Here is a 27,304-nt window from a genome sequence, read left to right on the forward strand (position 1 = left end):
TCCATGTATCTGTATGGCAAATTTATTAGTATGAAATAAATAACACAATTTTAACAATAACACAGCTTTGGTATAATATACCTTTTACATAAAGAATATGATTGATGGAATGACTTACATTGCATACCAGTACAACTAAACACAGCCAAATTAAAAAGTTGTCACTAGTTCCATTCCATTTAATCAGAGTCTGATGAGTTTGTGGCAAAAGACTCTGATTAAATGGGGATGGAACTAGTGGCGACTTTTTAATTAGGTTGTGTTTATTACAAGAGTGTCCACTGCCCATGCCTAACAGCTTTATTCTGATCAGCTCATAATAGGCGGGACTCAAAACATTGTGTATTGATATAGAATGGCGTACACAGAGCAGGCCGTAACACCTACGCAAATTGCGTTTTCGTGACTGACACAAGCTTATAAAAGTTTATTGACTTGCGTAGTAACAAAACCTAATAATCATTGCCTATTACGAGCTGATTATAGTATAAGTGCCTCATTTAGTTGCATTGCTAAAAACATTAGAAATCAGGGAGAGCGAGCAATCACACTCTACTACTCTCATTAAATCTGATATAGGAGAGTGATTTTTAGCTCTTAGTTCACCAGTCTCTCCTTACATTCTATTGTGAATGCTCTAAACAGCTCTCCTTGAAGACTCCAGAAGAGTTATTTAATGCTCTTCTGAAAATTCCAACAGACAGTCGCTAAAAACAATCCTTTTTTTTAATTTTTTAAATCAGTGTTTATAAATGAGACCAGAACATTAGAAATCATGGGTTACCACCATTGGTTAGTCTCTATTTTGTGAATAAAAACATTTAGTTTGGCAATAATAGTCTGAAGTTACACTTTCAAGATGGGATTACACATTTGTTTCTATTTAGGGCCCATACCTGTTTACCAGTGCACAGCCTTCCCCAGCCAAGCTGCAGCTTACTGCAGCAATAATGCTTAAGTTCCTGTTGAATGAGGGATTCTGCTGCCAATCCAGGAAAAGCTGCACACTTTATACACTGTACACAACCACCCCGGTACACAACATAACAAGCACTTCATAGGTGAAAATATGTTGGGAAATCCTATATAAGTTATAAATATTAAATATAAAACATTATGTGTATAGGCATTACCACATTTTGTCATAACAAAACACCGGAATATTACAGGTTACAGCTTCAAAACAATTTGTTGTTTTAACACATTTTGTCACCATGTCATTAATACTGCATATCAAAATTTAATTATTGCAAAACTTTCTTACACACACCACTTCAATTTGTTTTAAACCTTATACACACATTCACTGCATATTGTTAAAGTCATTATTTAGACAATAATAACTGCGCGCTATCTGTTTTGAAGTCATTGCGTGAAATCAGAGGGGTTTCTTTTAGACCAAGGGAATTTTCCCAAGGAGCATCACCCCCTGATGTAAAATACACAAACCCAAATGATTTCACGCAATGACAGTAAAACAGATGGGGCAAAGTTATTATTGTCATTCATTACCACCATTTTACAAATTCATTTCATGAAAATAATTTTTGGTTAAATGTATCTTCCGCTCACTGTTGTAATGTGTATTTAATACGCAATGCACAGCTTACTCATGTAGATTATGTGTGCATGTAGAAACAATATGCACACATGGGTCATTTATGTTCAAGATAGGAACAAATACGCACTTTGCATTCATTGGGAATATTAATGATCTATTTTGAGTCTACGTGTTTACAAACAATAAAAATATGATTGGATCACACATCACGTATCTTCAAGAGGTTATGATTAGTTGTAAAACCGCAAATCTAATTTTGTCAAAGTTTAATATCACTTCATCTTTTTAACAATGTAAACATCTCAAAAAAGTAACTAACCCCCCTTAAATAATGACCATTATTCAAAAACGGGTGACTGTATTACAAATCTGTAAAATGTGTTGGAAGTAGAATTGATTTCTGCACATTTTGACACCTCATGTATAGCAATTGACTAAATATTGATGTCACTGCGTGCATTTAAATCAATGTAGCCCAAGATTTGAAAGTTGCAGTAAATGCTATTGATTTTGCATTCAGTGTAATGGAAGGAAATCTGTGTAATGATATCTGAGTGTTTTTGTATTGTAAAAATTTGTATGTAAGTGCAACTTTCAAATTTGGACCTCACTACATTAAATTGACCATGTTTTATTGTTTTCTGGGCTATCGTATCAAATGAGGTGTCAAAATGCGCAGAAATAAATTCTGCTGCAATGCATTTTACAGATTTGCAATACAATAGCCCCTTTTTGAATAATGGCCATTATTTAAGGGGGGTTAGTTACTTTTTTTGAGATGTTTACATTGTTAAAGATGAAGTGATATTAAACTTTGACAAAATTAGATTTGCGGTTTTACAACTAATCATAACCTCTTGAAGATACGTGATGTGTGATCCAATCATATTTTTATTGTTTGTAAACACGTAGACTCAAAATAGATCATTAATATTCCCAATGAATGCAAAGTGCGTATTTTTGTTCCAATCTTGAACATAAATGTTTATCATTGTCACATCAAGCACTTGAAGCACTAAATTTATTTTTAAACTTTTTTCTGTTATTTCTGAAAATCTGCCAAAATTACCTTTTGCTCAAATAATTTCAATAATTTAATGCGGTGGGGGAAGGGGTTGCGAACACAAGTTTATGTTTATTAATAATGTCAGTGAGCAAGCTGATATGTAATACTCATAGTATTTTTACAACATTGTCTTTTCTGAGTTAAAAAGAAAGACAAATAATCACTACATCAAAATCACACACATGAATGAAGCTATCTAATTCAATTATGCTTTATGTTGGCAAATGTAACCTGGTGCAGTATTTTAATACTGCACCAGTCACCAGTGGAACTCAAAGTTCCACAAAGAGATACAATATGGACGTCATTAGAATAATAACATGTTTTCAAAGTTCCACAAAGAGACACAATGTGGGCTTTAATAAGGCTATATTAAATAAATCTTTTGTCTCAAAGCTTTTCAGCTTAACTGAAAACCTAATGTGGAATGCATTTTCGTTTTGTTTTTAAATATAGAATTTTGAAATGCTTGTCAAGGTGACCGTTATGCATTTTGATACTGTGACATCCATATATACGATGTGCTGTACGACTGTTTAAAGAAATAAATCACAAATACAGACCGTATCTTGATTTTTGTTGGCTCTCTGTTGAAATTTTTTTTAAAGGAAAAAATATATGACTTTACATTAACCTAATAAGCAGGATTTTACTTTAAAAAAATAACGCGCAGGAGCTTAGAGAAAAAAGATTTTTTTAAATATAGCCTAATGTGTTTTTTCAAGTACGAACAAAGAATTCGGTTTGTGGCAGAGAATTCCAAAGTTATTCTGATTTCTTCCATACGACACATTTCCTTAAACCTTAAAGAAACTAAAGTTTGGTTCACCTCATGTTCAATAATGTTGTCAATGCTTTTTTACAGTTGCGTAGCAAGAGTACTGGGCAACTAACGGTCCTTAGGACCGGCGCAAATTCACTTGACCCAAAAATGACCTTAACATTATTTGCCTCACTAAGGTGGCCGTTCCCACCAAATTTCATGAACCTGCAGCAGTCTTTGGCAATTTTGACCCAAGATGACCTTGAATGACCCCAAAATGACCTTGACATTTTTGCCTTGTTTCAGTGGTCATCCCCACAAAAATAAAGAAACTAAAGTTTGGTTCACCTCATGTTCAGTAATGATGTCAATTCTTTTACAGTTTTACAGTTGTGTAGCAAGAGTACTGACCAACTAATGGTCCTTGTGTATGTGTACTCTGCATGATCAAATTTATGTGCACGATTTTGATACTGCGACTTGGAAATATGAAGCTACATTACTAGCAAACTTTAGGTGCCTAATTTCAATCGTCAGGATTCATTTTTGTATGTGGATGCAGTCACATGAATGTGTGATATCAACTTGAATGTCATTCGCGAGTACTGATGGTTACAGAAACATCATATGTTCATGATAAACAGTGATCATAAACAGTTATCATAAAAAATATTTCAACTTATTTGAAATGTTGACTTCACATTCATGTACTGCTTCCACTTACGAAAAACTAATCACCCGATTACTTCTACCACTTGTCACAATTACCCTAGTGTGACGCCCAAATGTGCTTACACAAGGCAATATGAACCTTGTGACTGGATTTTAATGTGTGCAATTCACACTGTAGTACTATCTTGACATAATGTCACGTCCAATATTCACATCTGTTTACTCTTCCCCCTCTTCATCCTCCTCCTCTACATCACCTTCACTTTCTTCGTCATCACTATTATAGTCTCCACATTTCATGTATCTTTCATTCTCTAACTTAACCATATTAATACCATTCATATACTCATCCACTGATTCACTTCCAAATCTTGCATTGACATTATCCACATCACCACCTAAATTTGCTCCCCTCGCTGACTCCTTTCCATTCAGTTCCATATTACCACCAGCCTGTGCTGAAGGCTTTGCTTTTTTACTACCTTTCTTTCTTTTACCACGGATAGTCTCTTTCCCAGACTTCTTCATGTTGGACTCTCTCAGTGCAGTGATCCCCTGCCACTGATTTCTCTGGAAGACCATGATACAATGGAGATTGCCGCCAACTTTCTTGGTTTTGCGAGTTTGGACTCCGAGATTCAGTTTTCGGATGTTAAGACACTGTGGCATCTGACAGTTAAGATCAGTGGAGATATCCGACCACCTGCATATAATAAGAGAAATAACACAAGCATTATGGTTACAATACATATTTCAGCCAACATTTGAACTCCAAATGAAAACCTCAGATGCAAAAAGCGATGCCATTGCTACGTTGTCTAAAAAAATATATTAATAATAATTAATATTGATAATTTAAGGTGGTACTACACCCTTAACAAATTTGTGACTATTTTTGCATTTTCTCAAAAATAATAACACACTGGTAACAAAAGTTATCTATATTAAGGGGCAAGGAATCCAGTTACTACACTGGAATTTCAGTTACTCAAGACAAGCGGCACATTATTTATGATTTATGAAAAGAGGTACCGCTAGATGTACCTCATTTCTTAACATAATAATGAACCACTTGTCTTGAATCACTGAAATTTCATGAAGTAATTGGATTCCTTGTCCTATAATATACATAACTTTTGTTAGTTATTTTTTGAGAAAATTAATCCAAAATTATTCACAAAATTTATCAGGGGGTGTAGTATCACCTTAACACGAAGAAATCATAGTATAAGATTTCCTAAATAACGAAAGGTGTATTCATTGAAACAGAATGTATCCATTAGTACGATCACTACATGATGTACTCCATATACCAGAAAAATACAGCACTAATTTTGTGGAATTAAAAAAAAATATTATTCTGTTTTGCCAAATGAAACATAGGTAAATCCTAATCCTTTAGTTAGTTCTATCTAGTAATAAAAGTCAATTTTTAATATGTTTGCAATTTGAGGGGAAATAGTCCAAAAACATGCAATTTTGCCAGTTTTCTTAGAATTGTAATCACAAAATTTTAAGACTTGGCACAAATCTAAACATTCAAAATCTTAAGTATAGGCTAAGAGTTAGCTCAAATTTTAATATTATATGCTATTTTTGCTAATTGGTGAAGAAAAAGATTAGAAAATGTGTTTTTCAAAAACCAAAATGAATAACTTGTAATTAGTCTTTGTTAAAGTCTTTGGGCTTGATTGTCACAGAATATAAAAATGGTCAAAAAATGCCCCCAAAATGCATGTTTTAGGTCCTTATTTCCAGCGATTGACCAAATATTAAAATCTGACTTTCATTGCTAGTTAGAACTAACTAAAGGATTAAGCTATGTTTCATTGGCAAAACAGGATAATACTTTTTAATCCAAAAAAGAATTGTGCTGTATTTTTCTGGAATGGGGAGTAGACCAAGACTTGCACAGTGGTTACCTAAATATTTACAATAATTCAAAACAAAAAATACACTGACATTAGACATTAGGACTGACCAAAATTTAGAGGAGAACTCATGATATCCTACATGTACTTACTTAAAGCAGTGCATGCCTGGATGTTTACGACTGCTCTCTCCAACAAGTATCCATGACTCTACTTCGTCCTGTGTCAAATCTCCCCTGGAATCCAATTGATAATATTTAAAGATTAATTCAAATGATAATTGGATTTCAACATCCTAATTTACTGGCTGAAAGAATCATTCAGCAGGATGTGACTGAAGCTGCTGGTCATATGTACATTGTATTATAGAACCACAAATACATACATGTAGTATTGTTATAAATGCGACATGGTCCCCAATAAGTTCACTATAAAACTGTCTCTATCTTACACATCAAACACTTCGGACGTGTAGCGATCAAGCTTTTGTACTATTTATTGCCAACAGAGGGTGACGTTACTGATTTTTTAGCAGTGACAGGTTTATAATTGGATTATATTTGACAATGTGTCATGATCACAGCAATATGTACAATGTAGCTCACAGTCAATATAGAAAGGAGTATGTTTTAAGACAGGATTATTCCATGCCATATAACACACTCCAAAAGCTGGACTTGTGGAGGTAATGAACTGATTCTGATATCCCCTAAAAAAAGTCCTATAAAAGAAACAGAATAAACACTTCCAAAAAAAGAGAGTCTCCACAATAGTTTTCAGCAAGGTTCTTCAGCGGTCCAAGATTTGGTGCTGTTTATAGCGTAAGCACAGAAGTCGGGTTCTGATTAGCTAATTGAATCATGTCATCATCACATCAGCACCTCATCCGCCGATCAAGCTGTGTAGCAACACGTGACATAGTTTAGTTTAGTTTAGTTTAATCTTTATTAACGTCACACTCTCACATAGAGACCAGCCAATTCTGGCTTATGAGTGACAAAACAATAATATACAATATAAAAATATAGCACATAATAATACATATAAATAGCACATAATACTATATATAAATATAGTCAAGGTTTTTTAAAAACAACAACATGCATATACATTTTTTAAAAATAAACACAAGGAAATGTTAGCTGAAACCTCATCAAACGCCCATCATGCTATAGGCCTAGACCAAAAGAACCAAATAAGCAAGCCGCAAATGCTAACATGGCAGAAGCAAGCATGATGTTGACGTGTACATGAGGAGACAGCTAAATAATAATTACAATTTATCCCTTAGTGTACACAATAGATTGACGAAGTGTGAGAATTTCATTTGCAAATTTTGCTACCCTGCAACAATGGTTGCCATCTGACATTACAAAAATAAATTTATTGTAATCTGAAAGATTTGAGAAACTTGGGTTAAATTTAACCATGTCATTAAAGAAATTGGATCTGATATCATTATACGTTGAACAAATTATAAAACAGTGGAACTCATCTTCAATACAATTCATATTACAAATATTACAAATTCGGTTCTGTACCTGAGTGTTGTTATAACGACCCGTTTCAATGGCAATTGGAGCGCATCCACACCTGAAGAGGGCTAAAGCCCGTCTATTACACTTCTTCATAATGGTGTTTACATACTCAGCAGTGCCATAAGTGGATTTAAAGGTGCGATACGTATCGAAGTTTATTGCGAGCATTTGGGTTCTTTCTTCGGTCATTAAAGATTGCCTCTTTCCAACGATTTTCTACAAACAATTTAGCAGCATCGGATATATGATTAACTAAGTTTCGAAAGTACCGATCTGTTCAGAAATACTCAAAATTAGATCACAATTAAACTTAGAACATAACGATCTTACTTTGTAACACCAGTTCTTAATACCTTTACCTGCTAAATGTTGTGACCATTGAAAAACTTTACTTGGGTAACGGTTGCTGTCTAGTTTTGAAAGACGACTCCACAATCTAGCCACTGACTGCATTTGACGCTCAAAAGGGGAAACCCATCCCAAGTCACCAAGCATGGCGTCATTTGGAACATATTTCCCAACACCAAGGAAAAATCGGCAAGCGGTAGAACACAGAATTAATCGAGGAAAACTCATCAATACCCCAGACCCCACTGCCGTAGTCTAAAATTGGACCAACGAAAGAGTCATAAAGCTTGGTGAAAGAATTGAAATTGATACCACCCAGGGCTTTGACTTTACTGATGACCATTCCCAGAGCTCTGGATGCAGAAGCAGCTAGATTTCGGGTAGACACATGAAAATCAAGATATTCGTCAAACCAAATGCCTAAATATTTATAACCACTTACTGTAGAGATGTTAGTATCACAGCATGTAAATTGTACATTAGATTTATCACGGCTTTTAGTGCGAAAATGAACTACCTGAGTCTTTGTGTCATTTAAACTTATACGCCATCTTTTAGTCCAATTTGATACACAGTCTAACATTCTTTGAAGTGAACTTTCACTTTCAGCAACAAGTACAATATCATCTGCATACATTAGCAGATCAATTTTTGTATCAAGCACAGGAACACCACAGTTTAATTCTTGTATTTCATTCACAATACTATTCAAATAAATGTTAAAGAGCACGGGAGAAAGTAAACAACCTTGTTTCACACCGATTTCAACATCAAACCAATTTGTCATAAAGTTATTAACCCTTACCGAACATTTCACATCTTCATAAAGACTTTTAATACAGTTATAAAAGTTACCATTAATACCTATACTTCTAAGTTTATACCATAAACAATCACGATTGACACGGTCAAATGCCTTCTTGGCATCAATAAAACAAGCAAATGTGTCTTTTTTACAAAGATTTCGATTCTGTACAATAGATGAAAATGTGTATAAATGATCAAGACAACCACGGTTCTTTCTAAAACCATTCTGCTCTTCATTGATAATGTTATTTTCTTCAAGCCAATCTGTGAGCCTTTTACGGATCACATCACAATATATTTTACATACCACTGAAATCAGCGTTATACCTCTGTAACTCATCGGATCTCTAGGATCATTATTACCAGATTTAGGTATTGGGTTTATTAAACCAAATCTCCATTTGGAGGGACAAATACCACATGTAAAACAACGGCTAAAGAGAGCATGGAGGACAACTGTCATAGTTTTGTTCTTAAGTAATTCTGTTACAATACCATCAACACCAGCAGCTTTATTCAATTTAGCTCTATTAATTGCACCAATAACTTCATCAAGCTCAAGAGGTTTATTGAGATTAACTGCAGTATAATCTTTTTCAGACGAACTAGCTTCAAGATCTTTCAATTTTGTCTTTATATGTGACAAAAACTCGTCATCAAAATTATTTGCGTCAGCTTTGAAAAGCGATTCAAATTCATTACACCATTTGTTTAAAACATGGTCAGTATTATCTGTAGTTTCACCAGTATCTGTTATTACCTCCATTGGTATACTACTACTTTGTTTACAACTGCTAACACCAATTTTACCGATCTCTTTCCAAAACATAGATTGGTCACCATTCAACATATCATCAATATCTTTGATCTTACTGTATTGAAATTGTCGTTTAGCTTTCTTCACAGCTTTATCAAATTGTCTATGAGCTGATTTATATTGCACAAATAAGGTATTACGCATGTTTGGTATTTTACATCTTAGCCAAGATTTTTGTTTACAACACACCTCATCCCAAATCAATTGAAGTGATTCGTTCCACCATGGTTTAGGAGTATGTCTCATACCCTTATTGTGTTTACCACGCTTATTGTTCTTTTTCTTAAAGTTCTTTTCAACTGCAGACTTAATGTAAGTTTCAAACTTGTCATAAACACTGTCAACCTCACTCTGATTGCCTTGGTTGGTATTTATTTCAGCAATCAATTCATTTGCTTTTGACACACTAGACTCATCCATAAGAAAAGTGGACGGTATTTCACGCGTATCATACAATTTAGCCAGACTTTTCAAGTCGACATTTGACTTATTCACAGATTTTTCATAACAAGAGAAAACATTAGTTTTGAACACCCATGATAACAATGAATGATCAGGTATAGTACTACACACAGGCACACTATACTTTTCAATAAGATCTTGAACAAGTGACACTTCGAACTGCGCAAAGTTCATGTATCCATCATATGGAACGAGACAGTAATCAACAACTGATTTACCTTTTGTTGAAACACAAGTAAAATTATCTATTACATCATCATTTCTACCGTTTAGACAACACATATTAGCACTTATGCAAAAGTCAATGAATGGTTTACCTTGTGAGTTCGTACTAAAATCAATGACTTTACGAGTTTTAACTTCATCAACACCTTCAATATAATCTACACTGTCACCAATTCTGGCATTAAAATCACCACATATTTGCAACGAACCAGTATCTTGAAATTTGTAAATATCAGAAATTAATGCATCAAAAAACTCTTCAGCGTGACCACCGCGACTTGAATTTTCGGGTGGTAAATAACAACAGCAAACATAAAAACTTTCCTTGGCACTTTTGTTAGTAAATTTCAACCACAATATACCATCATGCTTTTTTCCACAGTTTTGATTGTGAAAGATTTAAGAATACGTTTATGTACAAGAATACCAACACCACCTGAACCTTTTCTTGCTTTACAATGGAGAACGGATCTATTATGACCAAACCACATATAGTTGGGAACATTTATAACATCATTTTCTTTCATATGAGTTTCTACAAGACACATAATATCAAAATCACACTTAGCAATAATATTTTTACGCAATTCACAGTTTTCTAAGTACCAACCCCCAATGTTCCAGCATCCAATTCGTAACAGCCATCTCTGTCCTAGTCCGAATGATCGTGATGAGAACCCGTGTTCTCTTGAGAACCCGTATTCTCAGCGTTGTCACTTGATTCTTTGTACAGTTTATTATCTATGAACAGTTTACCGCGTTTGAAAACTGTTTTCTTGCCAGCTTTATACGCGGTCTCCGCAACTGATTTCAGTCTGAACCGTTCCTTTCTGTCTGACTCGATTTCGCCGGTCTTGATGTAATATGAGGCCTTTTAAGTTCCTTCTTTGCTGTGATAATGGAATCTTTATCGATTAGCGAAAGTACTTTAAAAATGATTGGCCTATGACGATTCTTGTCTTGACTCTGTCTACCCGTCCGATGGGCAACCTCTACCGTAATGTTCAGCCCAAGATCTTTTCTCAGTCTTCTGTTTACGATATCTGCGCGGACCTCATCTTTCTTCTCAGGACCATAGTTGCATAACAACAAGTTATGACGCCGTGAATGCCTTTCTAGATTATCACTTGATTCACGTAATTTCTTCACATCACTTTTGTGTTGATCTATTTGGTGTATCAGCTTAGAATTTTGTTGTTTTAAAGCTGAGACCTGTTTTTCTATGTCTGATGTACGGGATGATTGAAATTCAATCGATTCATCAAAATTCTGTTCGTTTTCTTTAACCATAGCTTCCAGTTTGTCTTGACGTTTTTGGAGGCTTGTAATTGACTCACGTAAGGAAGTTTGACCATCAATTATCGTTCTTAGGGAGCTTCTGACAAAGGTTTCAAGTCAGGCTCTGTTTGAGGTTGAATATCAGTACTCACATCATCATCTTTCACGGGTTTAACTTTCCCTCTCCTACCTCTCAGTTCCATTGTTGGTGTTGGTGGACCCATTCCGGACACAAAAAGTCACTTAAATATCGTTGAAAGTAACAAAACCAGTCAAATATGGTCCAAGTATGATCCACAGGATACAAATAGTAGGTGATGATGAAAATAGAAGATTGATGGCAAAACCAAATGGTGATATTTGATGATTATTTTGAGTCAATACACACGATTAAAATTATACGTGTTTATCATATGAGTGAGCAAACATTCATAACATATGTGATAATCAGGAACAGTAGTTGGACACCGCTGAAGGAATTTGCAGAATAGCATAGTGTTTGAGTAGTCATAATAATCACTTCAACCGGTATCAAGCATACATAATTATGCTCTCCAAATATTACTGATTGATGACACCCGCTGACTCCAATGACCACTCAAATAAGGGTGGGGGAACTTTTTGAGGTGTTTAATTATAAACACAACTTATTTCATACCTGTATGCATCAGCAGCCTTAAGAGGCACATCCTCATACCCTATAGGACAGAAATAATGATTCCAGCAATGGTAAATGAATGTCTTTGTTTCATCTTGTAGACCTTTCTTCAGCAACTGTAAAGCTTCATCTGAGCTCCGTCCCAATGTCCTGTTACTACCGTGTGGTTTGTAAAGGAAGTAAGTTTTACCTCGTACTCCGTAGTGATTGTTTAGCTGCTCAAACCACCTACAATGGAAGTTTAGAAGAGTAGATTATTGAAAAGCTGAAAATAACATTCAGTGTACTATATAAGCCTGGAGCAATTGCAAATCACGATCATTTGGATAAATTTGAAACCTGACATGCTAAATTGAAAATAATATACTAAAATACTTGTGATTCATGCAGCAATCACCATATAATGTACATCAATTTTGACAGTTGACTGTAATCAGTTCATGAGCATAATTATGGAAATCAACCAGTTCATGAGCATACAAATAGCCCCTGGATTGGGGAAAATAGCCATTTGGGTCCATGCAAAGCTTGTGAACATTCAAAAGTTTGCACTAAAAAGCTACTAAAGTCAGTGCACCAAACATGTATGACTGGTCAAGGATGACTTGTGGTGACCAGTGAAAACAAGACACTCTAGCACCAAAAGCAATACTTTCAATTCACCAGCGAAGTGTTACGTGTAATCCGATTACCACTATGTCAACTGGATCATGCTTTTGAGTTCTGCACTACGATCGAAATGATCGCAACACAATGTCTATGGCATGTACTATCAATTCCAAAAGGTGTGTGATCCAGTTACCAGGGAGTTACGTAACCACTTCGCTGTCGAAAAAGGCTTAGGCTATAGACAAACAAGACATCAAAACTTTGCAGAAAAAAAAACACAAATGGGTTTCTTTTGATATATTCAGTTTTAAAATTTGATGCATGGATTTTGAATTATTATGGCGTAATGAAGGTGGTCATTATGTAAGTGATGCGTTTATATGACAAATCATTAAATCAATATGACAGATTCATGATTTGCAGTATGCATGGGCTGTATGGAACCCACCTTCTCCCATCTATATTTCTTTGACAGATTCATGATTTGCAATATGCACTAGGCTCTATGGAACCCACCTTCTCCCATCTATATTTCTTTGACAGATTCACGATTCGCAGTATGCACTGGGCTGTATGAAATCCATCTTCTCCCATCTATATTTCTTTGACAGATTCATGATTCGCAGTATGCACTGGGCTGTATGGAACCCACCTTCTCCCATCTATATTTCTTTGACAGATTCATGATTTGCAATGTACTGGGCTGCATGGAACCCACCTTCTCCCATCTATATTTCTTTGACAGATTCATGATTTGCAGTATGCAATGGGCTGTATGGAACCCACCTTCTCCCATCTATATTTCTTTGCCATCTCACCTCATTAGTGTAGCATTTCCAGTGAATGGCCCAAATCGTATCTCTGCAAATGGTGGTTTGAAACCAAGCACAGTCAGAGCCTGCTCTTGTGTGATAGGCTGATGATTGCCACCTCCTAGGGTACTGAATAAGTAATTCCAACATCCAATGAGAGAAGAAAGACCGCATGACTTGCTGTACTGTGGTCTGCTGATGCATAACCTGTGGCAACAAGTGTATACAATGATAATCTGCAAATTGCAGCAATTTCAATTTTACTTTTTTATTTGCCTAACATGAGGCAAACAAAATCAGGGTCAAATTTTTTTTTAATGATTTTTTGTTGTTGCAGATATGCACAAAAAATCAATGTTTTTCACTTAAAATTAATATTTTAATAAAATTAATATTTCATTGAAATATTAGTCTTAACTTCACTATCATACAAGTATCCAGTATTCGAAATTGACAAATGTTTCTAATGGAAAAAGCAATAATAGTTGTGTGTTTTTTTTTTTTTTTAAATGAAGGTTTAAAAAAAATTGACTGCCCAACCCAACTTTCCCATTTTACCCACTTGAGGGCAACACAATCAGATCAGTTTATTATGGTTTTACTGTAGTCTTTGATTGATATCAAAGCATAGGCAGCTTCAATTCACTCAAAGCACCAAAGTACTAATTAAATTGGGCTATTCCAGTTCAAATATATACACTCCCAATTGGATGCATGACCTTGATTTTCCACAAATAGGGAGTGTGAATTTCCAATTGAGGTTATCTGCAGATGTTACTCCATTTTTGAAGTCCACACCCTCTGCATGGGAGATTAATGTCATATCTTCCACAAGGGGTGTATGGATTTCAACTGGAATAGCCCATGTATTGAATATGGCTCTGGTTTTTTTAACATGTATCAAAAGTGTGAACTGAGAGGGTAAAAATGAAATTGACAGAAGACACTTAAAATATGTCATTTCTCAAAGCAGATGACTTGAATTTTATGAAAATATAAAACTTGGAGCTTAATTCTGTTCATTTGGTCTGTAAACTTTGTAGACCCTTTGGCCAAATGAGATTTTTTCATAAAAAAGCAACTTGTTGCCAAAGCTAGATATTGATTACTGTAATGCCCATTAGTTACCAAATTAGTTGTCATAGGAAAATAATGAGTCCAAGTTACTATTGACCAAATATGGCCATTCTGCGATCACTTTTAGGTAACTTTTCAGGCATATGAAACTGAAAAATGGGCAAAATAGCAGATTTGGTGGTCAAAAATATGCTCTAAATGTAATTAATTTCATCCACATATATTGCTAATCCATATGTGAACGAGGTAATGATAACCAAGTACTGACATATCAAAATAAGTTTGATAATGCCTTTATAGTAAAAATGTAACTCTAGATACTCGTGGGTTTCGGATGTTACATTATTTTGTTAACATGCATTATTTGCAGGTATCTGGCCCTATTTCTAAGCACATTATTAGTAAAAAAATGTAAATGATAATCACTGTCAGATGATTAAACCTATCACTTGAAAATCTAATCATCATTAAATGATATTTTCATCTTACTGAAGAAATTTTTTAATTTAGATGTATATACATGTACTGATATGGCATTTATTCATATACATTGTTAACCACATCCTTATTGTAAATGTGCACTGGACATCATAATAAACCAAATTAATTAGCTCCCTGAAGCATTAAGTTAATAATACAAAAGGCTACACCTTTCTTACAATCATAATCAGGCTTTCTTTTACGTCTTCCCAACTTAATAGTGTTTCGGATGTTACATTACGTTAACATCCAATTGCAATCTAATTGAACTTATTGAGGGAAACATTTGGGACATTTCATTATTTTAGCATAATATCAATCACTTTGAATCAGAAAACCTGTTGAAATTATTCAAATGATTCAAAATATGTACAAATACGTGTATAATTAAAGGCAGTGATTCGGATGTTACATGATGTTAACATTTTTACAAAGTTTGATGGTTGGAAGTTGAATTAACAAACATGAGATCATTATATACAACAGGTATGTTGCCATGATGGACACTCAGAAATTTTTTAATGCAAGGCACAATCATTTATCATTTGCACACATATAAAATATGCAAAAACTGATCGTATTAAAACAGCTCATAAGTCTGTGTTAACAAATAATTCCCATGAAACTTGTTCTGTTGTAAGAGGATTTTTCTTAGTGGTTAATTTGTTTCCATTGATAATTTATTGTTTTATCGGACATAATGAAGCTGTATGAAGCATAGTAAGTATTTCTCCTGCTTCGTTTCTGGTATATGTGCATAGTGATTCCAATATAGGCCTAACACATGTACATACTTATATTTTTTATGTTAAAATGATCACTTTTTTATGAAAATGCAGCTTTTTTCAATTTTGAAATAAATGATTATGACAAAATTGCTACTTAATTATTTTCAATAAGTTTTAGATATCATCTAATGCTAAAATATTATAAAGTTTATTGAAATTACAACTTCATTTTGGACTTGTTAACAAAAAATGGGTAACATCCGAAACACATTTTAAATCAAAGTATTTTGCTAGTGTAATGGAGAAATATTCAGTGTAAGTTGCTTTTCAAATTTAAAATAAATTTCTTAGGACATGTGTATATGTCAGTAATGAAATTAATTTGAAAGGAGTGAACCAAATTAATTATGTTGCTTTTTATCTTATGTGTTATGCATAGAGACAATAGATATTGTAGAGCTAACAACTTGTAATTTTTTCCACTAGCAAGGTTTACAAAGGTGAAATGGAGTCAGCAATATTAGGAAAATGAGGATGTACACCATATTTACTAGAAATTCACATTCATTTAAGTGTATATTCTAAAATCTTCTTACAATGCCCTGTTATTGGCCTCACTTTCCGTTAACATTTTGCCTTGTAACATCCGAAACAAACTTGACATGTTAACAGTTTGCACACTCAAAGAACAAACCTGGGTATGGTAAAAAATATTTCTACTATGGCCTTCCCATGATTTCCAATCAATTTGACCTTTTTATTTCCCCTCTAATTAAATTTCTTCAACAAAATGTCACTCTTTCTGTCTCGGATGTTACATTTGATTAGGATGTTACCATTGTTAACGGAAATGTTGTGTGGCCAACATTTTACATAAAGTCAAGAGGAAGTGAAATCATTTTTCATTTAGATACTTGTTGTCACGGCTACTTCAACTTAATAATGAAAATTCGAAGCTAGTATTGTTCTTCACATAATTATAAGACAATATGTATTCTTTCGGATGTTACAAAACTGTTAACGGAAAATGAAACCCATTTAAGTAATGCTTCACCATAATTTGAAAACATTCAACCGATACAAAATTTGCACTTGCAATTATTTATATTGCCCTGAGGCAAACATTTAAAGTATTTGTGTATGTTTTACATGATAAAACAATCACTTAGACCATGTTAAAAATAGAGCAAGATTGTTAACGGAAAATGTAACGTCCGAAACATAATTTTCAAGTGCTCAAAATTTTTCATGTTAGAAATTATTTAGGTAAATCTTGGATTTCTTGGATCTTGTACTAACATGTGTTCATAAAATATTGAACAGAATACTCAGAGCTGATCTGGTTTTATTTGGTAAACGAAACAAATTAGTCACTTTTGTTAGGTTGACAAATTTCCGTTAACAATTGGACATTTGGTCTTGTCACAAGTAAAGAAAGAAAACTGGGACAAATTTTGTTAAGCTATGGGAGATTAGCCTAGGTCTACACTACATAAAAATATAAAAAGTTATCCGGAAATAGGTCATGTGTTTCTGCTGGGGTCTCCCAAAGTGTCATTTAGCCTTTTGATACATGTTAAAAAAACCAGAGCCATATATCTTTTACACTTTCCATGTATTATATATACCTACCATCTTCTCTGATCTAGCATCTTTCTCTGTGTCAGTTGTTCAGCTGTGACTTTGACTTCAGGTGGCACATACCCCTCTGCACCTTCTCTCGATATCATCCACTTAGATGCCTTTGACTTGTATGTCTTCTTTGGTGCACCTGATGGTAGCAATGACAATGGTTGTATTAATTGTAAGTTATCACTTTCGAACCAGTTCCACAAATTCAATCAATCAATCACTGACATTTATAAAGCGCCAAAAACCAAAAAAGAAGGCGCTATGAACTAGGCACAAAAAGCAAAGAATAAAAATGATTATACAATGAAGGTGATACCTTGTGATACAAGCAAAATATACTACTACAACAACAACATTCATCTACATGTATTCTTATACAGCACAGTAGGCCACGATTGGGAAATTTGTAATCGCGATAAGGGGGCACTGAACAGTAAGCGTCGCCATTGAAAATACATGCGCCGAGGGCCTAAAGAACGAGCTATTGCCAAGTCCGTGCAATAGATGGGGTTATTTGAACTGTTTGGTGATGGAGCAACACTCTTTAAATTTAATATATCTTTTTTTGCACATAGATCGACAGTGTCAGGTTTTCACAAATTTCACTGTTTTACCTCAACCCTTATTTTGTAAGCGTTTCACCTCTCAAAATCGGGTTCTTGACGATTGCATTGTGGGATATCTTACACATCACGTAAACAAAATTCAAGTGATTTTTTTCGCATTCATGGGCAACAAGAACATGTCAGCTTTAACATAACACCCTACAATGATGTCATACGTACATTTTGGTGGAAATACGCATATATTTGGCCTAAATTTTGTGTTTTTAAAGTACTATACAGACGTTACACTCCGGTCGCGGAAGGTTACTGTTCAGTGCCCCCTTTGAAGAGCCAAATTTTTTTCACTTTTGTGAAAAAATACTATTTTTAAAAAGAATGAAGTGTTTCATGATGAATGCTTTTTATTTGGGCTCTCTACGACTATCATTTTCCGAGTTATGACCTTTCTTGTGATGTGTTCTTTGTCCAAAACTTTCGGAAAATACGCATAATATTCACTAACCTAAATGCCCAGGGATGGGTTTCTTGTTCAATTTCATCTTAAACAAAAAATGGATGTAAAGGCTATATTCCTCATCAAAAGTCATCAAAACCCTAGGACATTTTCGTTTCTGATACCAGAAAATGTATTGAGAGTGTCTTTTGTGTAGCATGTCGTTTTATTTGTGATAAAAATTACGAAAAACAACTAATATTTTAAGTCAAAACAATCAAAGCATGCATGTTATGGCACTGGGGGTCAACAGCTAAAACGTGTTCTATAAGTTCAGCGAGCATGTATTTTTATTTTGTGTTGTGTACCATGATTTTAATCAGTTTCTATAGCAGGTGCAGGCCACCAGTATCATTCATAGATGCAAATTACACCGCATTGATCTGATGATGAGATCCACTGGATGCACTTAAAAATTAGCACTTCACTCTATACGCCGTACCCATGATGATGCGTCGGCGTCAACACGTGGCGCACCGTAGGTACGCAATGACAAGATACCCGATGTTGAACAATTCCTACCAACTTTCCACCTTAAAATGATGTGATAATGTAAACTTTTCATGATCACGGATGTCCGTTTTCCATAACCGGATCGCTTATCAAAATTGCATGCATGCAGCTCAAAGTGGCACGTATGTACGATAGACCCTGCTGAAATTCTTGCTCATTATTCATATCTCAAGTACTTAGATATTATTATACACGCCATCTTCATTATAATTCCTTTTCATTTATAATGTTTTAATATTCCCTGCAACATTTAAAAGTCGTGATATCTACTTGTGGAACAGTGTGATTTCAGCCTTAAAATGTCGCTTAAAGTTGGAAAATTCATCACGCATGAGGCCCGTATTAACTAAAAACAGGCTTTCTGAAATTCCTGCTAGCCAGATCCCAAGTAGTAAAATGTTTTATGGACGTCATCTTCATATATGTACCTTCTTATTTACAGTGTATTAATATTCCCTGCAACATTTAAAAGTCAAGAAATCTACTTGATTTCGCAACAGTCTGATTTCGGCCTGAAATCGTCGGGATACCCGGGGAAATATACAAATTGCTCGTTGTTATACCCGGCGCACCGTATGTGTTATAGGGTTAGAGTTAGGGTTAGGGTTGAGGTTAGGGTTAGGGTTAAGGTTAGGAGTAGGAGTAGGATTATGGGCCTATCTAGACATAGGATCATGCATGGTTATGATTAGGGGCTAGGGTTAGGATATAGTATGGATTAAGGTATGATCAGGGTTATGATCGTGGTTATAGTGTTGACCAGGGCCGGCTTAGGATTAGGGTTAGGATCATCAATTAGGGTTAGGATCAAAGCTAGGGTTAAAGGGCCTAGGGTTAAGGTAAGTAAGTGGTGCACAGAGCTGCGGAGTAGGCCTATTCCAGAATTATGCCGATTTATTGGTTAAAAGTGCTTTACAGGTGGTTATTTTAATCAGCCTAGGTGATGTTGGTGTAGGCCTATGGTTTAAGGGTCATGCAAATCAGATTTAAAGCTAGGGTTATCATGTTAGAGTTAGATTCAGCTTTGTGGCCAAAAACTCACTGAAGGACTAAAGGCCCTGTATACAAGCTTTAATAGGACTATATTTGTCGTTTTGTTTGTTATAATGTATGCAAAAACCATTCTCTAAGCAGCCGATGGACACCACATGTAGGCTTTGCATTTTGAAGCATCTTTTTAAGCTTTTATCCGACCGACACACGTACTCATAGCCAGCCGCCATGATTTCTAATGCATCAAAACTTGACTCGGTTGCATGACTGGCTGCAAAGTTTTGATCAAATAATACTCACATCATACCTATCATATAGCTAAATAGCCTCTAAATTTCACCAAAGCACTTCCAACAAACACAGAAAATCACACAGAAAACAAACAAATTAATTACCGATCAAAATGAATGAAAGAAACACGTTTAAATGATCACAATACTGGCAAAAATAACGTGAATTTCGGGCAAGACTGATCTGGTACCCATATGCATCACGGCATCCAATTTACCTTTATAATACGTTAAGTGAAAAGATAACGAACATCAGCAAGTGCTGTTATAAGGGGCACTGAACAGTAAGCGTGCCGCCATTGAAAATACATGCGCCGAGGGCCTAAAGGAACGAGCTATTGCCAAGTCCGTGCAATAGATGGGGTTATTTGAACTGTTTGGTGATGGAGCAACACTCTTTAAATTTAATATATCTTTTTTGCACATAGATCGACAGTGTCAGTTTTTCACAAATTTCACTTTTTTAACTCAACCCGTATTTTGTAAGCGTTTCACCTCTCAAAATCGGGTTCTTGACGCATTGCATTGTGGGATATCTTACACATCACGAAACAAAATTCAAGTGATTTTTTTCGCATTCATGGGCAACAAGAACATGTCAGCTTTAACATAACACCCTACAATGATGTCATACGTACATTTTGGTGGAAATACGCACATATTTGGCCTAAATTTTGTGTTTTTAAGGTACTATACAGACGTTACACTTCCGGTCGCGGAAGGTTACTGTTCAGTGCCCCCATAATCAGGCCCAAGAGCAGGCACTCACATTTTTAGGTAGGTATGATCTACAGGCACCTTTATGAACTACATGTAGGCAGTGGCATAACTACATGTATAGGGGGAAATGGGGACAATTGCCCTCCAAATATTCCATTCTGTTGGTTCATTTAGAGTGGCCTACTATACTCGGCAAATCATGCATCTGTATGTTATGTACTGATACAGTGATCTTTCGTCCAACTTTGACAAATTTGGATAAAACGTTGATGGTTCAGAATATTTAGTATAACCTCCCAGGGCTGAAATTGTTCACTTTTTGTATTCGTAACCAAGGTAGCAAAATACCATGATATAGTAAAAAATGTATGAAAATTGGACTTCCAAAAGGCTAAAACCTTGATCTTTTCTGCCTCCTGGTCCCCAGGTTGGGGCCCACCTTCACCCCTGGACCCCACCAGGGCCCACCTTCACCCCTGTACCCCACCAAAGGTCCTAAGGTGGGCCCCACTACCCCATCAATTAGTTGCTACACTCGCTTCCCTCACTTCACTTCACTTGTTAGTATACCTTGTCAGTTCTAAGAATCACTTGCCCCCCATACCATAATCCTGGCTACCCCTAGTGCCGTACTATTACGCTGTCTTTCCTATTCGGAGAGGATGACAATTTTGACCTGCTCATCTGTTTACAAACAGAGAGGTAAACAAAAGACCATTCCGCTTGTCCAAACACTCAAGACTTCAAGTATCAGAAGGATGGTCCACAATAGCGTGATTCACGTAACATGAATAGGGATTAAAAAGCTGTCAAGTAGAACCATCTGCTTCTTTTGTCCAATTTGCCATCAAGATTTCATATGGAAACAGTTCAAGCCCAAAACATGATCATGTCAGAAATTAATATTTTGTTCTGGGACTGATAATTTGGACTAGGCTACCCCTATATGTAGGCCCATAGTAATCACAATTCTCCATTTACCTGCTTTCTTTGGTTTCCTCTTTGGCGCTGCAAAATCAGTACAATCAATTTCCCACGCAAGAGGCTCATTCTTCAAATCATCACTTTTCCCCTCACCGACTTGGCCAATAATATCATGCAGACATGTCGCCACGTCCTTCCTCCTTGCATCTAATGATGACGATAACTGCACATTGCTATCAACACTTTTCGATGTCTTAGCTTTAGACTTTTTCGTAACTTTAGATTTCTTCTTTTTCAATGGTTCTGCATCAACAGGTGCGTCTTCATCATTAAGACCGGGAGTAACACCCTTATCGTCAACGAGAGCATTTTGAATCAGTTCATCAATGAGATCAGTAACTTGGATATTGTTCCTTGACCACTGATACAACAGTAAGTTACTGCTATCTTGAGAAGACGAGAGGTCTAAAGTGTCTCGAGACGATGACAGATAATCAAACTCTTCGTCATCAGGTTCGACTACGATAGGCTCGGATGTTACGTTGTCATCAATGAAAGAGCCCGCTTCCTCCTCCTCCAAGTAAACATCATCAATGGAGAGAGGAGTGTAAGGGTGGCTTTTAGGAGATTGATGTAAGAAGGGGGATGCTCTGGAATGAGAGAGTCTGTTTGAGTACTAGCTGTATGTTTGGGTGTGAAGTGGCAACTTGAAGCTTGATGGCTTGTGGAGACCTGTGTATGAAAGCAGGTAAAGTTACAATTGAAAAGTTATGACAACAACAAAAAGTTCTGGATATCATTATGGTTAATGGACATATCAAAACTTTTATGGGAGTTTAAGCACATGAACTTTGCATTCAAAGAATTGCCACTTTTGTTTTAAGTCCCATACCCCTGAAATAAATCCTGAATATACTTGAGATCTACATATAGGCTGACCGTAGGTAGCTAGACAATTTTGATAAGAAGTATGTAGGCCTTAAATAGTTAGTTATACATGAGAAAACTGGAATTGCCAATCTAGCACCATGACACTTTAAAAATTCTTTTAATCTGACTGGTATCATAAATAGACAGCAAGGGAGACCTTTACCACAGGTTCCATGCAGTCAACATCATTCAGATGTGTGAAGATGTCTGGTGCTTCTGGAAGCAAGTTAAAGTTTTACTTTCAATTTTTTTAAATTTATTTGCAACTTTATATCATCTGATCTACTGGATGAATAATCTACACCAATATAAATCTTATAATGTTTCTCACATAAGAAACATCAATGTTAAATATTGACCCACTTCTGGAGTGGGCATTTCATTTGAAATCCATATCCTAAATGTAAAACATGACCTTAATCTCTCATACAGGGGGTGTATAGTTCACATGCAGTCACCCATCCATTCAGGTAAAACCCCATTTGAAATTCACACTCCCTATAAATGAGAAAGATGAAGGTAATGTCTTTCATAAGGGATGTACATGTATTTCAACTGGAATAACCCAATAGGGCTTCAATGATTTGTTCCCTTACAACATCATGCTATAAGTCCTAGACTTACTGTGATTATTTGAAATTGAGATTCCTCCAGTCATGGAGTGCTCCTGGAGCACAATATGTCTCCTTACCTGATAGTGGCTGATAGACTAACACACTGCAATGTGTGAAATATACCAAGGGATATTTTGACAGCAGATTTTGCTACACATAAAAAAAATTCGTAATTCCAACGCTGGGCACTATTCATTATAAATGTGTGCACGGTTTATGAAATTGTATTGACTGTTCAAGTATAAGAACAATATCTATCTGCTGGCTGGGATTGTGCCAGATCACACTCTCAGTTCCAGCACTCCTCTCAATATTGCCTTTTGCAATCTTGTGAATAATTTAATTTAACATGTAAAACAGAGGCATGATCACCGGGATGAAAAAATTCTTATTTTGTCCAAAAATCTTTTCAATTCTTATGCTGTGGTCGCATTTTGGATGGGAAGGAAAATCCACAAGTGTGGGCTGTACTTGTGCTACGGATGTGTTTTAAATTTACACCGATGGATTGAAAGGTACAAAATGATAAACTGAAATAAAAAAAATAAAACAACAAATAGCTGCCCTATGAGGTAGTAAAGTAATAGTGCTCCAGGAGCACACCATGTTTAAAGGAATCTCAAATACAAATGTATACTACTTACGGCAGCATCTTTCCTTGGTGATGGCTGTAAGTTTGATGGCAGGTGGACGGGTTCTTTGCTTTCTTGTATTGCTTGTTTGGTTTCATCTTCTGTTGGTGTTAATGGTTCATCACTTTGGTACAACCCTTCTTCATCTGTCCCCTCTCTCTCCAAACCACTTGAATAGGCAGATTGATGGTTACCCATCCTAAAAATAAAGAAATACACTTGCATTGGACTTGAAAAGTATACCTCCTCTAGACTAGCTGTGCACTGTAATTGCAATGCTTTAGGTGTTTTTAAAACTTAAAGTTTCGGGCGACTGAGGGATCCAAACCCGCGGGTGACGGATCCTATTCTTGACTGTGCAATCCTTCAATAATTCCCGGTACCGTGATCACGGTATAGCCTTACTACATGCTTAAATGTCAGTTCCAATAATTGAAACTCACAGCTCCGACCGGGAGCTCCAAGAAGTGCTGTGTATATTGCCGCGGTTTGGTGTGCAATCATACCATACTTAGCCGTCGGAACGAAGAAAGCTTTGCTCTACAAATGATTGCAAATTACACAATTTGTAATCATTTTTCACCTCAAAATATGATATGAACACACAGGTAAGCAATGTCACATGATGTTTGGATGGGTATACAGGTTGTCAATATTAATATTTTACTAGAATACTATAGTAAGAATTCCAATTGAATGAACGTAACTTTCAATAGCGTGATGATTTTTTGCGTACAATGTGCGATGTACGCCAGCGTGTGCGACTGTGCGTGAGTAACGCGGTAGTGAATCCAACCATTGCCAACGCACTCATGATTGGTTAGCATTGTATCCAAGCCAAGGTCGTGCTTTCGCGTTGTAGTTGGAAATACGCGATATACGATCGCGATTGTATCGAGTACAACTGTTGCAAGCTGCGTTCATTCAATTGGAATTCTTACTATGTAATGCAAAAATAAATCCCAGAGTCACTTGCACAGAAGCCTGCACTGCATGCCTGAGAAGGTTAGAACTTGAGAACAAGTTACAACATGTGCTTAAAGGAGTATTTCGTGATTCTAGCATCCTCTTTTTTATGACATTTTCAGTAGATATCCACGAAAAAACCAATTCCCAAAATTTCAGTTGATTCCGATTTTGCGTTCCCAAGTTATGCATGATTATGTGTATTACACTGCTCCATAGACATAGACTACCTACCAAAATCAGAATTGTTCAGTATTAAAGTGAGCCGTTATAATTATGCAAGATAATGTTGCATTCAATTACTTTTATTGTCACTAATCGTCTGATATTTTTAACTCTTTATGACCATTTTACTATTGAATACTTTAATTTTAATAAACATCAGTATAATTTTGAGTTCAACGAAATGGGTTCATCATGACTAAGTAATAATAACATATTTTTAATAAAATTCGACTATGGCATAGTCTACCATAGACAATGCGTTGTAATTTCGTTCTGGTGCACCTTGCTCGAGAAACACTAACCACGAATGCCTCGAGCATTCGTGGCTAGTGTTTCTCGAGCAAGGTGCACCAGAATGAAATTCAATCAAATTTCACGATATCTTTGCTAAACGAATTAATCTGCAAGAAATATTTTGTACATACACATTATGTAGCCAGAGGTTTCCAGTGATATAAAAATCTCAACTTTTTTGAGAAAAGTGGGGATGAGGCTGTGGATCACGAAATGCCCTTTTAACTAAGTCTAAGTGCTCCAACGTTCGAAATTTGTAGTTTATACAACTGGAACAATGTATAGGTTCCTTGTACTAGGTCAAATGCTGGAGATGGATGATAGTACGAGTGAGGAGTTGATGGACAACAAAAAACAGCTTTCCTTTCATTACGCTAACATCGACAAAGCTGCAAAATTCTGCTACCTTTTAGTTTTCTTAACCATGTTAAGGGATCTAAAAAAAATGCGTTTCGACAGTATTTTTGTGGGACATGAGAGCACCTCAGACCTATCGAATTGCATTCTGAATCTGAAGCATGTCTTTCTGATATCAAATAATTTTCATTTTTGAAAATCACAATATAATAAATTTTATGACAAATTATAAAAATTTGATATTTTTCAAATTTTGATATATAACAGTCCTCGAAGTAAATTATATAAATCTAATGATATATTCTTAAAGTGTATGTAGCAGGAAGGAAAAGCCGACGGTCAATTGAAAATTTGGACATTTCATATTGAAGATATGTATTTTTTCCCAAAAAGACCTAATTTTTTGTGTGTTTTGGGAAAAAAATCCATATCTTCAATACGAAAGGTTTTCATCCCACCTACATACACTTTAAGTATAAATCATCAGATTTATAAAGTTTACTTCAAGTACTGTTAAATATCAAAAATATCAATTTTTAATGATTTGCCATATTTGTGTATTAAATTGCGAATTTCAAAAAAATCAAAATTATTTGATATCAGAATGACATTCTTCGTATTCAGAATGCAATAAGCCCGTTCGCAATTCCAGATTTCGGCATACTTGCAATGCATTATGGGAAAAAAATTTAGAGATAAATACGAGGAGGCTACTGTACATTTCCAATGCGGTGAACTGTGCCGTTTGCATAAAAACATCTTGTACTGGAATTTTGCCAATTATTTTGTCTTTATTTCTTCATGATATCAATATATTTAATCAAATACAATGTATCATGAAGAAATAAAAACAAAAAATAATGTTTTTATGCAAACGGCACAGTTCACCGCATTGGAAATGTACAGTAGCCTCCTCGTATTTATCTCCAATTTTGTTTGGCGACTTTTGTTTCTGCACATGCGCAGTTGTAATTGCGAAAGGGCTTATTCGATATGTCTGATGTGCTATACTGTCCAAACGTTCATACCCCAGCCCTTAATAACACGATTCAGATTTCGAGTATAATATTCGACGATATTGGCAGAATATTCATCGATTAATTTACCTTCAAATTAATCACTATATACGTAGCTTCAATATACTTACATTAATATTCTCAAAATAGCAAAATTAGGTCACTTTGCCGAGAAAATCCCAAAATATTTCTAAGCTTACCTGCGTTGATGTTTGTAAACAAACCAGCTCCAACCGGAAATCCATACTGTATACCGCCCTCTATTATTGTACGCTTTTATTTTTTTGATGTTTTAGCAAACTATTATTGACAACATTCATGCAGGTTGTAGGCCCACAGATGGATAGGCTTGTTTACTGGGGGGGGC

General features: G+C 35.5%; 1 protein-coding gene across 1 annotated transcript; it reads right to left on the minus strand.

Annotated features, from left to right (window-relative positions):
• LOC140169912 (basic immunoglobulin-like variable motif-containing protein) lies at nt 1-27,194 on the minus strand. The gene is made up of 8 exons (XM_072193229.1): nt 27,138-27,194; nt 24,092-24,278; nt 21,961-22,635; nt 17,405-17,543; nt 13,494-13,694; nt 12,067-12,294; nt 6,086-6,169; nt 1-4,765 (listed from the first exon to the last, which is right to left on the minus strand). The coding sequence occupies exons 4-8, from the start codon at nt 17,500-17,502 to the stop codon at nt 4,282-4,284; spliced, it is 1,095 nt and encodes a 364-aa protein (XP_072049330.1). The 5' UTR covers nt 17,503-17,543; nt 21,961-22,635; nt 24,092-24,278; nt 27,138-27,194; the 3' UTR covers nt 1-4,281.
• Between the last annotated feature and the right edge of the window lie 110 nt (nt 27,195-27,304).

This window comes from Amphiura filiformis, chromosome 14, assembly GCF_039555335.1.
Source record: "Amphiura filiformis chromosome 14, Afil_fr2py, whole genome shotgun sequence".
In the NCBI taxonomy this organism is placed as follows: Eukaryota; Metazoa; Echinodermata; class Ophiuroidea; order Amphilepidida; family Amphiuridae; genus Amphiura; species Amphiura filiformis.